Below are 15,444 nucleotides of genomic sequence, written 5' to 3' on the forward strand. Positions count from 1 at the left end.
TCCTGTGTGTTCAGCAAACCATTTACTAGCCCGAAAAGTTGTTAAATATTTAGTTGACTACCCCCTATTTTGTCTTCATAATACTTAACTTTGGTTTTCTAATTTGGGTGACTAAGGGGGGTCTTTTACAAAGGTGCGGTAGCATTTTTAGTGTGCACTAATGATTAGCGCACGCTAAACGCTAGAGATGCCCATAGGACTATATGGGTGTCTCTAGCATATAGCGCATGCTTATTTTTAGTGTGCGCTAAAAATGCTAGCGCTCCTTTGTAAATGTACCCCTAAGGAAACTACTGTACATATTCAAAACCTTACACTATTCCTCAGCTCTGAGACTGCTGTTCTGTCCCAATGCCGTACAATAACATCATCTGCTTGTGTGCCTGACTAATTCTACTGTCTGTGGAGAACATTTATTGGGCCCTGTTTACTAAGCAGTGCTAAGGGTGCACTAGAGTTTTTAGCGTGTGCTAAACATTAGTACGTGCTAAACGCTAAAGCCATCCATATATTCCTATGGGTGTCTCTAGTGTTTAGCGCGAGGTAAAAACGCTAGCGTGGCTCAGTAAACAGGGCACTTTTGTAGAAGTGCAGATTCATGTTGTACTTACATGTAATTTTAAGATCTTCTGTTAAAAGAAGTTAAAAGGTGCTATTATTATCAAACATTTATTAACCCCCTATTCTAATAGTCCATATGTACTGTACAATATTTTACCTGAGGCAATATTGTACTACATTCCATTATATATATTCTGAATTGACAAAATACTTTATTACAATTTTTTGGTCTGTAGAGTAACTACATTAAATGTATTGTAGTTATGGTATAAAGTTGATCTTCCTTCATATTGAATTGAGGGTCTCTGCTAATTGCAGTGGAAGCTCTTTATTTTTTGAAGTGTATCACACAGAGCAGGCTTACAGTAACATTAGTCACATTTATGAAATGAGGTTATATTTGGAAAAGAGAGATGCATTCTTTTGTTTTGATGAATGTAAAAGCCTCCCAACTCTCATCTCGTCTACAAGGAATGTGCTGACCTTTCTCAGGTGATTGCTGCCAGAACTTGCAGTAGACCTCTCATGTTTGCTAATCCTAATAGTATTGTTCAGAGTACTGTACTTAAATTGGGATTACCCAGGGAGAGTGACGCCCACTAGTGATTCTGACTAGATTTGTTCTGCCTATTAATAACATAATTAAAGTTTTAACCCAATCTGTTTGTAAAAAATTACAAATGTTATATATTTTGATGGTGATTTATTACTTCATTGTTCTACTGTTCTATTATAGTATTTTTTTAATTTTGTTTTTCCAGCTGGAAGCTTTTCAGGCATTTTTCTTGTCTTTGAATCTTCCGTACTCTGTTACCAGGGGAGAACAGTTTATTTTGGAAGTTACCATTTTCAATTACTTGGATGAAACAAGTGAGGTGAGTATTAAAAAATGATGAATTTTGTAGAATTTTATTCACTGTAAAATTTTGAAATATCTAAAACAGTTTTCATCTTATTAATGATTATTATTTATATTACATTTTCTGTGATCACAACCCCTAGTTTTCCATAAATTTGTATAAAGTTTCATATCTTATTAGTACATGAAATTAACGAAGGTATGTGTTGTATCTTAAAAACATTCATGAATAAATAGAGTAATTTTCTAAAGCACTTTTATGAAAAACTTTGCACCTTATGCACATAGGCTTTTATAAAGTTGATATGCAATACAAAGGTAAAGTTTTATGCACATAGGCTGCCTATCTAGATCTGTCTTTGCTCCATCTGAGTATGGGCAAACCCAGGGATCGGTTTGGGGAAATAAATGCATGTAAAATATCTATAGCTTTAAACATTTATTGGTAACTTCACAGGGAAAATTATGCTCTTATTCTTGGTATACTTATAAAATTTTCTCCAAATTGATTAACCTACCAGCAGAAAAGAATCACACTATATCATGGAGAAATCACAAAAGGTGTTCATTTTCTGGTTTTACTAAGGTGCTTATTTTGGGTTTTAGGCATGCATTTGTCAAAGGGGTGTGGTTAGGGCATGATCTGGGCAGGACAAAAGTGGGCCTAAAAAATAAACATGTATTTCCCATTTCAAAAAGAGAATTTAAGTTTGTGTCCAAAAGCTTGACAGGTTTACACCTTCTATCTGGATGTCTAGGTTTCAGAAAAGTAACCCTACTGAGCAGTGTTTTACTGGAGGGATTGAGGGGCATAATCGAACATGGGCGGCCATCTCTAAGGGCGAACTAGGGAAGGGGCGGAACCGACTGTATTATCGAAAAAGATGGACGCCCATCTTTCGTTTCGATAATATGGTCCGGGCCACCCAAATCCCAACATTTAGATCGACATTAGAGATGGGCGAACTCGGTTTTCGCCGATAGTGGAAACCGAGAGTGCCCATCTCAAAAACGCCCAAATCCAAGGCATTTGGTCATGGGAGGGGCCAGCATTCGTAGTTCACTGGCCCCCCTCACATGCCAGGACACCAACCGGGCACCCTAGGGGGCACTGCAGTCCAAAAGCTTGACAGGTTTACACCTTCTACCTGGATGTCTAGGTTTCAGAAAAGTAACCCTACTGAGCAGTGTTTTACTGGAGGGATTGAGGGGCATAATCGAACATGGGCGGCCATCTCTAAGGGCGAACTAGGGAAGGGGCGGAACCGACCGTATTATCGAAAAAGATGGACGCCCATCTTTCGTTTCGATAATATGGTCCGGGCCACCCAAATCCCAACATTTAGATCGACATTAGAGATGGGCGAACTCGGTTTTTGCCGATAATGGAAACCGAGAGTGCCCATCTCAAAAACGCCCAAATCCAAGGCATTTGGTCATGGGAGGGGCCAGCATTCGTAGTTCACTGGCCCCCCTCACATGACAGGACACCAACCGGGCACCCTAGGGGGCACTGCAGTGGACTTCATTAGTTGCTCCCAGGTACATAGCTCCCTTCCCTTTGGTGCTGAGCCCCCCAAATACCCCCCAAAACCTACTCCCCACAACTGTACACCACTACCACAGCCCTTATGGGTGAAGGGGGGCACCTACATGTGGGTATAGTGGGTTTTGGGTGGGATTTGGAGGGCCCCCATTTACCACCACAAGTGTAACGGGTAGGGGGGGGGATGGGCCTGGGTTTGCCTACCTGAAGTGCACTGCATTCATTAAAACTGCTCTAGGGACCTGCATACTGCTGTCATTGTGCTGGGTATGACATTTGAGGCTGGCATAGAGGCTGGCAAAAAATGTTTAAATATATTTTTTTTAGGGTGGGAGGGGGTTGGTGACCACTGGGGGAGTACGGGGAGGTCATCCCTGATTCCCTCTGGTGGTCATCTGGTCAGTTCAGGCACCTGTTTGAGGCTTGGTCCTGAAAATAAATGGACCAAGTAAAACCGGCGAAATGCTCGTCAGGGCCGCTCTTCTTTTTTCCATTATAGGCTGAGAGCGCCCATGTGTTAACCACACCCCTGTCCCGCCTTCGCTATGCCTCCGACATGCCCACTTAAACTTTGGCTGCTCCTGCGATGGACTGCAGTTGAGGGCGGCCAAAATCAGCTTTCCATTATGCCGATTCGGCCGCACCTGAGAGAAGAGCGGAAGATGAGCACCCTTCTCTTTTGAAAATAAGCAGGATTGCCTCCTTAATTTCTGAGGGGTCCTTTTACTAAGGTGCGCCAAAAAGTGGCCTGCGCTGGTTTAGATGCATTTATTTGGACGCACGCAGGTTCATTTTTCAGTGCACCTGCAAAAAGGCCTTTCCACGCACCCCATATATATGCAACTTATATAACAACAAATCCACATCCACAGTATCAAATGCCGAGGAGACATCAAAGGATATTAAACAAAAAGTCTGTCCCTTATCTACCCCCTTTGGATAACATCCATAGTCGATAAAAATGGTGTTTCTACCCCATGAGCAGCTTGAAATCCATACTGATGATTACCTACTCAAATCGATCCACTGTTGAAACCAAGATACTGGAATTGATGGACCTTCAGTCTGTCCCAGTATGACAATGTTTATGTTAACCCAACAGGGATGGGAGTACTCAAACCATCCCCATAACCAGGAGAGCCCTCCTGACACACCTTCATCATATTACTACCTGGAATTGTTTACTCCACAGATACTGAAGGTCATCTATCACCAACCCCTAATATTGCCCTTGCCATACTACTAACTGAGCACAATGCCAACCAACTCAGCACCCTGCCAAACATTCCAATGACTGCGCCCACAGAATGCTGCCTACCACCACCTTGTGACCACCAGTGATTTCATGCGGCTGTGTCCTGTATCAAATAGCATCCCTAGCTTGGGTATCCACCACCTTATCAACTAGGTATGATGAAACCCTCACCATTAACTCAAATTGGGATGGTGGGCAGGAGGACTTAACATCATGTAACCACTGCTGTATCTGCTGCCAGGCCCTTAAAAGACCCTCTCCTTCATCTCCCATGATCCCACACATGCTCGCACCCATTCCCCATGGCCCTATGTCTCATCCCAACATCCTGCTCATGCCATCCTACTACTTTTCCCCCCATCCCAGCTCGCCCCTTTTGCCATCAACGCCACTGCAGCTAGGAACCCCTGCCCTTCCCCATCCTGACCTAGCCTAGGGTTATAATCACTGGAAAGGGACTGTACCCAGTCTTAGAGGCCAACCAAAACTACTTTTTCAGTTTTCATCTGGAACCAATACCGTCACTGAACCTGTCTGAAAGCTTTTGACTGAAACTGCAGCCAAACTTCATCAACTGGTTTCGGCTAAAACCAAAAACTGTAGTTTTCTTCTGTGGATGTGAACCTGTGAGGGCCACTGGCGATTGTCAGAGCTTGCAGTCTGCATCCCTCTGCTAAACCCACAGTATCCAAGCCAAAATATAATAATTTAAATATTGAAAGACTGTATTTTACCTCCAAGCAAAATAGCCTTTACACACATGGACCACAGCTAATGAAAACTGAAACTAAAAGCCTTTGCGCCACACTCGCAATGACAGTTGATGTCATCACTTCACAGAGAGGCTAATTCCTAATGATATTATCATCCCAAATTTACAGTCTTAAATTCATGCTAAAATTATGCATCAAAACATTTATTTGGAGCAGTCTATTTACCATATAAACTATTCTCCGAGGACAAGCAGGCTGCTTGTTCTCACGACTGGGTTGACGTCCACGGCAGCCCCCAGCAACCGGAAGAAAACTTTGCGGGTGGTCCCACACGCAGGGCACACCCACCGCGCATGCGCGGCCATCTTCCCGCCCGTGCGCGACCGTTCCCGCTCAGTTTTTTTCTATTCCGTGCTGGAGAGAGACGTGTTCCCGTCTCTCTCTTAGCCCCGGAAACCGAATTGCGGCCTAGCCGCGGTTTTTCTATTTCGAGTACGCATGTTATTTTCTAGAAGAAAAAAAAAGGAGTTTCCTCGTCGTTTTTAGCCGCGAGGGCGCGTCGTCACGGCCTTGTAGCCGTGCGGTCGTTTCTTCTTTTTTGGGTGTGCTTTTCACCGCCACCATCGACGATTTTGACTTCGCCGACGCGATTTTTCCGTCGATGTCCTTGAAGGTCCCGAGCGGATTCAAAAAGTGTGGTCGGTGCGGCCGGCAGATCTCGCAGACCGATACTCACGCTTGATGTCTCCAGTGCCTCGGCCTGGAGCATAATTCCAAGATGTGCACCTTGTGTCTCGGCTTAAGGAAGTGGACACAGGTGGCGAGACAAGTTCTGCGGGACCATCTTTTTGGAACTTGCGCCGGCCCTTCGACGTCGACCTCTACGGCATCGGTGTCGACGGCCGGGTCTTCGGTACCGGTACCGATGTTGACGAAGTCGGCGCCGACTCTGGCACCAACCCCAGGAGTACAGGTACCTTTGGTCCACCGGCCTGCCGGTGAAGGCGGGGGTGAGCGGCCGCGCAGGCAGTCTGCCCCGGCCACTCCCTCTGCTCAGGGCCATCGGGACCGAACCCTGTCGGATCTGATACCTCGAGGCTGGGGGGGGGGGGGCTCCACCTCCTCCTCGTCTCTTCCGCCGAGCACCGATGACGGGCATCGAAAGAAAGCCAAGAAGCACCGTCATTGGTTGCGCACAGCGCACGGGACTGCCAGCTCCGGTACTTTGAGGGACGACTCGACGCCCAGGAAGCGACAGTGCCGGGAGGAGCGTTCCCCCTCGGTCGAAGAGGTGTCGCTGCGTCGGTCCGCGGGTACCTTGGTACCGTCTCCTGGACCTGAGCAGCTTCTGGCACCCACACTGGCCCCTCTGCCTTTCCCGACAGCGGGCCTTGACGAGTGCCTCCGAGCCATCCTTCCCGGGATCCTGGAAGGGCTGATGCTCCAAGCCGTGCCGGCGCCGTTGATGGAGGCGCCGGTGGGCTCTGGCCCGATGCTGAGGCCTCCGACGCCGCTTGCGGCACCGGTGTCTACCGCCACGCAGGTGGAGTCGACGTCGATGGAGGGAGCTTCGTCCCCGCCGGTGCGGGAGTCCACCGCTCGACGCCATCATCGAGGACATGGTTCCTCGCAGTCGAGACGGGCTCGGTTGAGGTCTGAGCTGAGAGAGCTCATGTCCGACACCGAGGAGGAGGCCTCGTGGGGGGGAGGAGGAGGACCCCAGATATTTCTCTTCAGAGGAGTCTGTGGGCCTTCCCTCCGACCCCACTCCTTCACCGGAGAGGAAGCTCTCGCCTCCTGATAGCCTCTCCTTTGCCTCTTTTGTCAGGGATATGTCCATCTGCATTCCTTTCCCCATGGTTACTGTGGATGAGCCGAGGGCGGAGATGCTCGAAGTCCTCGACTATCCATCACCACCTAGAGAGTCTTCCACGGTGCTGTTGCACAATGTCCTTAAGGAGACACTGCTTCGGAACTGGTTGAAGCCACTATCTAATCCCACCATCCCCAAGAAAGCGGAGTCCCAATACAGGATCCACTCAGACCCAGAGTTGATGCGGCCTCAATTGCCTCATGACTCGGCGGTCGTGGACTCTGCTCTCAAGAGGGCATGGAGTTCGAGGGATACCACCTCGGCGCCCCCTGGGTGGGAGTCTCGCACTCTGGACTCATTTGGGAGGAAGGCCTACCAATCTTCCATGCTCGTGACCCGCATCCAATAATACCAGCTCTACACGAGCATCCACATGCAGAACAATGTGCGGCAACTGGTGGACATGGTCGACAAGCTCCCTCTGGAGCAGTCCAGGCCCTTTCAGGAGGTGGTCAGGCAGCTGAAGGCGTGCAGAAAGTTCCTGTCCAGGGGTATCTATGACACCTGTGATGTGGCATCTCGAGCTGCGGCCCAAGGTATAGTGATGCGCAGACCCTCCTGGCTGTGTGCCTCTGACCTGGACAACCGCACCCAGCAGCGGCTGGCGGATGTCCCTTGCCGGGGGGGATAACATTTTCGGCGAGAAGGTCGAGTAGTTGGTGGACCAACTACACCAGCGGGAAACCACTCTCTTTCGACCCCAATAGGAAGGGGGTCGCTGTCGGGAAACGCACCATCTCCAATTGGCTAGCAGATTGCATTTCCTTCACTTACGCCCAGGCTGGGCTGACTCTTGAGGGTTATGTCACGGCTCATAGTGTTAGAGCCATGGCAGCGTCGGTGGCCCACTTGAAGTCAGCCACTATTGAAGAGATTTGCAAGACTGCGACGTGGTCATCGGTCCACACATTCACATCGCATTACTGCCTCCAGCAGGATACCCGACGCGACAGTCGGTTCGGGCAGTCGGTGCTGCAGAATCTGTTTGGGGTTTGAATCCAACTCCACCCTCCAGGACCCAATTTATTCTGTTCAGGCTGCACTCTCAGTTAGTTGTTCTTCGTAGGTCAATTTCTGTTATGCCCTCGCCGTTGCGAGATTCAGTTGACCTGGGTTCTTGTTTTGAGTGAGCCTGAGAGCTAGGGATACCCCAGTAGTGAGAAGAAGCAGCCTGCTTGTCCTCGGAGAAAGCGAATGATACATACCTGTAGCAGGTGTTCTCCGAGGACAGCAGGCTGATTGTTCTCACCTACCCTCCCTCCTCCCCTTTGGAGTTGCGTTTTTCCTCATTCCTTTGCTTGTCATTCAACTGAGCGGGAAGGGTCGCGTACGGGCGGAAAGACGGCTGCGCATGCGCGGTGGGTGTGCCCTGCGTGCGGGACCACCCGCGAAGTTTTCTTCCGGTTGCTGGGGGCTGCCGTGGACGTCAACCCAGTCGTGAGAACAATCAGCCTGCTGTCCTCGGAGAACACCTGCTACAGGTATGTATCATTCGCTTTATGCAAGATCATAACTGAATTACTTGCAATCATGTTACACACAAAAATAAAATACAAAGAGTAGCCTACTACTACTACTACTACTATTTAACATTTCTAGAGCGCTACAAAGTGTACGCAGCGCTGTACAAACACAGAAGAAAGACAGTCCCTGCTCAAAGAGCTTACAATCTAATAGACAAAAAGTAAAGCATTTAAATTTAAAATATTTAAGCAGTCAAGCACAAGAGAACAGTCACAGAAGGACAGAAGATGTTGAAGGGTGGTCAGTGTGATTAGGTGTAACTCTGGTTGGAGTAGTGCGAGAAACTGAAAAAATGAACAAAAATTAAAATAACCTTTTGGCAAAAACCGAAACCAGGCAGAAAAAGGATTTGGGGGTGGGTTTGGTGCCATAACCGAAATTCGATTGGCCTCTACCTAGCCTGGCTCTATATAAATGACTACTGTAAAAATATCTTTTGTTCAGATATATTTGGACTGATCTGTCACTTATGTGCCAAACCTACTTGTTTCTACATATTTAAAAATAGAAGGTATATTCTTAAACAGCATGGTAGTGGTTTTCTGTCTGAATTCTATTTCCATTTTATGAAGCATACATCTTGTTTCTCTTCTGTTGCCATTTTATGAAAGTATATATCCTTTGTATATTACAGGTTATTGTCACCCTTGACACCAATGATGCATTTGACATTCTGGTTGCTTCCAATGATGTGAATGCTACTGAAAACCAGCAGTTTGTATCTGTACCAAGTCAAGATGGATTGACTGTTCTTTTTCCCATCAAACCCAAGCAGCTGGGTGAGATTCCTATAACAGTGAAAGCAACATCTGAAGCTGCTTCTGATGCCATCACTCAAAGGATTCTAGTCAAGGTAAGACAGACAATGCTTTCATCTAGTAACTAACCATGTTTCTGTAAATCAAGACAACAAAACTTATTTCTTCCACTTAGTCAAATTACAAAATCTCTGCCATTTTTGTTTGTGACAACTAACAGGGTCAGAGCAGCCCATACAATGATAACCTTATTACTGGATTTGCAGTGCTCACTATAATTATTATTTATTTTTATTTATTGCACTTGTATCCCACATTTTCCCACCTATTTGCAGGCTCAATGTGGCTCACAAAGACGTGTTATGGCATCGCCATTCCAGGGTAAATAGATACAATTGGTGTTACAAAGAGATCAAGGAGGGCAAAAAAGAGTTAAGCAAGAGTTAAGTTATGGATTATCATGGTAGGCCTTGTTGAAGAGAGAGGTTTTCAGAGATTTGCGAAAGTTGGTTATTTCATTAATTGTTTTCAAGTTAGTTAGTAGTGCATTCCACAGCTGTGTACTCATGTAGAAGAAGCTGGTCACATGTGTTAGTCTGTATTTTAATCCTTTACAGCTGGGGAAGTGTAGATTAAGAAATGTGCGGGCAGATCTTTTAGCATTTCTGGGTGGTAGGTCCACGAGGTCTAGCATGTAGGCCGGGGCATCTCCGTAGATGATTTTATGAACAATCGTGCAGATCTTGAACGCGTTGCATTCCTTAAGTGGGAGCCAGTGTAATTTCTGTCTTAGGGGTTTTGCACTTTCATATTTTGTTTTTCCAAATATGAGTCTGGCTGCGTTATTCTGGGTTGTTTGAAGTTTCTTGATGGTCTGTTCTTTGCAGCCAGCACAGAGTGCATTGCAATAGTCCAGGTGGCTTAGTACCATTGATTGTACCAGATTATGAAAAATGGCCCTTGGGAAGAACGGTTTTACTCTTTTGAGTTTCCACATGGAGTGGAACATCTTCTTAGTTGTATTCTTCACGTGGTTTTCGAGTGTGAGATTTCAATCAATGGTAACTCCAAGAATTTTCAGAGTGTTTGAGACGGGAAGGGAAAAGTTTGGGATGGTTATGGTGGTGAATTTACTTTTATTATGTTGTGAGGTGAGTATAAGACATTGTGTTTTTTCTGCATTAAGTTTTAGCTGAAATGGATCCGCCCAGGAATGCATGATTTGGAAGCTTTGGTTGATATCGTTGGTGATTTTGTTTAGATCATGTTTGAATGGGATGTAGATCGTGACATCATCTGCATAGATGTATGGATTGAGGTTTTGGTTGGCTAGTAGCTTGGCTAGAGGTATCATCATTAGATTGAATAGGATTGGTGAGAGGGGGATCCTTGGGGGACTCCACATTCAGGTGTCCATGGGACTGAAATCTCCTCGTTAGCTGTTACTTGGTATGATCTTGTGGTCAGGAATCCTCTAAACCAATTAAGAACGTTACCTCCAACTCCAAAGTATTCTAGGATGTGTAGTAGTATTCCATGGTTGACCATGTCAAAGGCACTGGACATGTCAAATTGTAAGAGAAGTATGTTGTTGCCAGTTGCTATTGTTTGTTTAAATTTATTCATTAAAGTTACTAGTACTGTTTCAGTGCTGTAGTTCGATTGGGATTCGTGCAGAATTGAGTGTTTGTTTAGGTGGTCAGTGAGCTGTTTTGTCACTGCGCCTTCCACAAGTTTGGTTATTAGTGGGATGGATGCTACTGGGCGATAGTTGGTTAGGTCGCTTGTACTTTTCTTTGCGTCTTTAGGTAGAGGAGTAAGTAGAATATTTCCTTTATCCTTTGGGAAGAGACCATTTTGAAGCATGTAGTTCATGTGCCTCGTGAGCTCTGTTTTGAGTTGTTGAGGAGCAGATCTTATAAGGTTATTAGGGCAGGCGTCTAATTTGCATTGCGACTTGGCATATCTTTTAAGCGATTGGGAGATGTTATCGATCGATAGTGTGTCAAAGTTGGTCCATGATTGATCTGCTGGATATTCAACAGGTATTGGGTCTAAACACTCAAGGAGGATTGCATAATCATTTGAGTTGGTGGGTATCATGAGTCGTAGCTTTATAATTTTCTCTTTAAAGTAGTTTGCAAGATTGTTTGCTGATGGGGTGTCTGTGTTGTTAGAAGTAACCGGTGTGGTATTTAGTAGTTTGTTTACGAGTTGGAAGAGTTTATGTGTATCCTTGTAGCCTGGTCCGATTTTGGTTTTTATAATATGATCTTTTAGTTTGTCTGATGGTGTATTTGTATTTTCTTTGTAGTTGCTTCCAGTCATTGAGAGCAAAGTCGTCTTTTTTTCTTATTCCATGCTCGTTCTAATCTTCTGACTTGTGTTTTTAATTCTTTCAGTTCTTTATTAAACCGTGGTATTGAGTTTTTTCTGTGTGAAGTTCTGGATTGAAGTGGTGCTATGTTGTCTAATATGATTTTGCATCTGTTGTCCCATTCATGAAGAAATTGGGGTGAATCTGTTGGTGCTGTCCATTCATTGTTATAGAATTGTTGCCAAAATGTTAGCCGGTCTACTTTTCCTCTCGTGGTGTAGGTGAGTTCTTGTTTATGTTGTGAATCTTTTGTTCGCCATTGAAGGGAGAGGTTTGCTTTGTAGTGATCGAACCATGGTGTGGCTGTCCATTTTGTGTCTGTTAGTGTGAGATTTAGTTCTGATGAGAATTTGTATGTAATGATGTCTAGTGTGTGTCCTTTAATATGGGTGGGTTGCATGTTTGGCCAGTGAAGCTCCCATAGTTGGAGGAAGTCTTTGCATTCACACACGTTTGTAAGGTTAGAATCCTCAAGGTGAAGGTTGATGTCTCCTGCTATAAGAAGATTTTGGGTAGAAACACGTGTGTTCGATATGAAATCCATAAAATGTGTTTGGCAGTCTTGCCAGTTGCCTGGTGGTCTATAGAACAGGATGAGGCTTAGGTGGTCCTGCAGGTTTGGGTGGTTGATTCTAACTGCAGCAATTTAAAGTTGGGGAAGTATGGATTCAGTTATTGTTGTGACGGTGAATTGGGATCTATAGATTATAGCTATGCCTCCTCCTCTTTTTCCATGCCTTGTCCAGTGAGTAATTTTGTACCCTGGAGAGCATAGCTCTAAAATTATGGGATCTTTGAGGTCATGGATCCAGGTTTCACATATAAATAGAAAATCGAGATTATCTGTTGTGATCCAGTCGGTTATTGTCGTAGTTTTGTTAACTACAGATCTGGCATTTATATAACCCATTTATATTAGTTGGTAGGGTTCAGTTGGGGACGAGGATGTGATGATTTTTTTTAGTTGTCAGTCCTCTTGGTATTTGAGTTTGTTATTTCCCTATAATCTTATAGTGAAGGGTTGAACCACTTTAATTCAGAAACCTGCAGCACAAATGTTAAAGGTATGCAAGCAACAGGACCACATTACTCCCATCCTACAAAAACTGTATTGGGTACCAGTACCCTACGGGGCTAGATTCAAAAACCTTACCCTGATCTTTAAGACTGGAAAAGGAAACCGTATTAGGTATCAGCTAGGTTGTAGGGATGTACGGTTTTTTTTGTTACATTTGTACCCCGCGCTTTCCCACTCATGGCAGGCTCAATGCGGCTTACATATTGTATATAGGTACTTATTTGTACCTGGGGCAATGGAGGGTTAAGTGACTTGCCCAGAGTCACAAGGAGCTGCCTGTGCCTGAAGTGGGAATCGAACTCAGTTCCTCAGTTCCCCAGGACCACAGTCCACCACCCTAACCACTAGGCCACTCCTAGGCAAGTGGAAGGATGGCCTAATGGTTAGTACAATGGGCTTTGAGCCTGGCAACCTGGGTTCAATTCCCACTGCAGCTCTTTGTGACCTTGGGCAAATCACTTAACCCTCCATTGCCCCAGGTACCAAAAAAAACTTAGATTGTGAGCCCTCTAGGAACAGAGAAAGTATCTCATATAATATGTATGTATAGCACTGTGTACATCTAGTAGCACTATAGAAATGAGTAGTAGTAAATAGTAAAACCCAAGGCATGATATTTAAAAGAGTTTAATTGGGCAGTAGAGGCTCCTGCCCAGCTAAATCTCACTGACCTGGCCTTTTGCTAGTATTCAGCTGATTATTGCCACTGAACATTGCCTGTGATCACCATGGCGCTATCCAGTTAGTACAGGAGAGGTCCAGGGGTAGAGCAGGTAGTTAATTAGGCACCTAACTGGGTGAAGCTAAGAAAGCACAAAAGTAAACTATTAATAATTATTAAAAGCAAAAACAATACAAAGGGTAAAAAAGCTTTTTATTCTGCATTGTTGGAATGTGGTCTTGTTTTCATAACTTCTCATATAAATGGTATTTTTAAATGTTTTTCTGCTTTATAAAGGCAGCATATTCACCTATGCCCCTTTTATAAGATTGCTTCCCTGAAAACTGCTTCACAGAGTTAGACCGTTCCACTCATTCTCTACCCCTTGGAATGCTACATATATTTTGCATAACGTAGGTGTTATGTTTTGTGAATACCTAATTTTTACATGTGTACACCCCAAGGACAATTTTATAAGTTCCTTTTTTTAAGCAAACCTATGCGTTCTACATGCTGAAATTGGTTATAAGATTGCTGCCATGGGGGGGGGGGGGGGGGGGTAATACTATAACATAGATGATAACATTACAAGCTGATAATGTGTGTAAATATTTATAATGATGGCATTTATACATGCACGCATTCACATACGTGTATAACTACACAAATTTTACCTAAGCACTATTCTGTAAATACAAAGTAGGTGTACACATGGAGGGGCATAATCGAAAGGGACACCCAAGTTTTGCTGAGGACGTCCTCGCAAAACGTTCCGATGGAGGGGCAGGGAAACTCGTATTATGGAACCAAGATGGACGTCCATCTTTCGTTTCGATAATATGGTCGGGGATGCCCAAATCCTGAAATTTAGATTGTCCTTAGAGATGGTCGTCACTAGACTTGGTCGTTTCTGATTTTCGGCGATAATGGAAACCAAGGATGCCCATCTCAGAAACGACCAAAAGCAAGTCCTTTGGTCGTGGGAAGAGCCAGCATTCGTAGTGCACTGGTCCCCCTGACATGCCAGGACACAAACCGGGCACCCTAGGGGGCACTGTAGTGGACTTCATAAATTGCTTTCAGGTACATAGCTCCCTTAGCTTGTGTGCTGAGCCCCCCAACCCCCCCTCAAAAAAACCCCCACTACCCACAACTGTACACCACTACCATAGCCCTTACGGGTGAAGGGGGGCACCTAGATGTGGGTACAGTGGGTTTCTGGTGGGTTTTGGAGGGCTCACATTTACCACCACAAGTGTAACAGGTGGGCGGATGGGCCTGGGTCCACCTGCCTGAAGTGCACTGCACCCACTAAAACTGCTTCAGGGACCATTCCCTCCGCTGGTCATTTAGGGCACATTTTTGTGGCTTGGTTGTAAAAAAAAAAAAAGGACCAAGTAAAGTTGGCCACGTGTTCGTCAGGGACGCCCTTCTTTTTTCCATTATCGCTTGAGGATGCCCATCTGTTAGGTACGCCCCAGTCCCACCTTCTCTATGCCTCTGACACGCCCCCGGGAACTTTGGTCGTCGCCACGATGGGAAGCAGTTGAGGACACCCAAAATCGGGTTTCGATTATGCCGATTTGTGCAACCCTGAGAGAAGGACGCCCTTCTCCCGATTTGTGTCAAAAGATGAGGCCCCTCTCTTTCGAAAATAAGCCTGATGGTGTTCCTTCAAGTATAATGGTTAGGCAGCAGACAGAGAACCAGGTTAAAATCTCTCTGCTACTCACTACTCTTGGGCAAGTCATTTAACTGTCCATTACCTCAGTTACAAATTTAGGCCCCGTAAACCACTCTAGCGATTCCTGATGTGGCAAATGTGCCGAGCCCATTCAATTTGAATGGGTTGTGTCACATTTGCCGTGCAGGATTCGCTAGCATGGTTTAGTAAAAGCAGCCCTTCGATTGTAAGGGGTGAGCTAAATCCAGATCCTGTTGGGCTCAGCTTCATAATTGCACAATCGATAGCTTGTGCAAAAAGCACAGTAAGTCTTTTGTTTAAAAGTGCTAAATATGAGAATTTGGGAAGAGTTCCACAGTGCTTCTGTATGTTTTTGTTTGGATCTTTTTTTGTTTTCCTCTAGAAGCTGTAGTAAAATAAAACTTTAAGCAAAGATGTCTTGATTCTGCAAACAAACTTAACTTTTGGAATTTTGCACGTTTTTTGCCCTGTTTTTGCCAGAAACTGAAATTAGGACCTAAGCTGGTGTATGGTTATTATTTGCAGTGTGTTAAC

General features: G+C 45.1%; 1 protein-coding gene across 1 annotated transcript in view; it reads left to right on the plus strand.

Moving 5' to 3' along the window:
* The window catches only part of CD109 (CD109 molecule), a 538,537-nt gene that overhangs the window by 310,283 nt on the left and 212,810 nt on the right, over positions 1-15,444 (plus strand). The window contains exons 20-21 of the mRNA XM_030199046.1: positions 1,323-1,436; positions 8,966-9,184. Coding sequence (XP_030054906.1) covers positions 1,323-1,436; positions 8,966-9,184 — 333 coding nt within the window. The remainder of the gene's footprint in view (positions 1-1,322; positions 1,437-8,965; positions 9,185-15,444) is intronic.

Source organism: Microcaecilia unicolor, chromosome 3 (assembly GCF_901765095.1).
Source record: "Microcaecilia unicolor chromosome 3, aMicUni1.1, whole genome shotgun sequence".
Taxonomy (NCBI): Eukaryota; Metazoa; Chordata; class Amphibia; order Gymnophiona; family Siphonopidae; genus Microcaecilia; species Microcaecilia unicolor.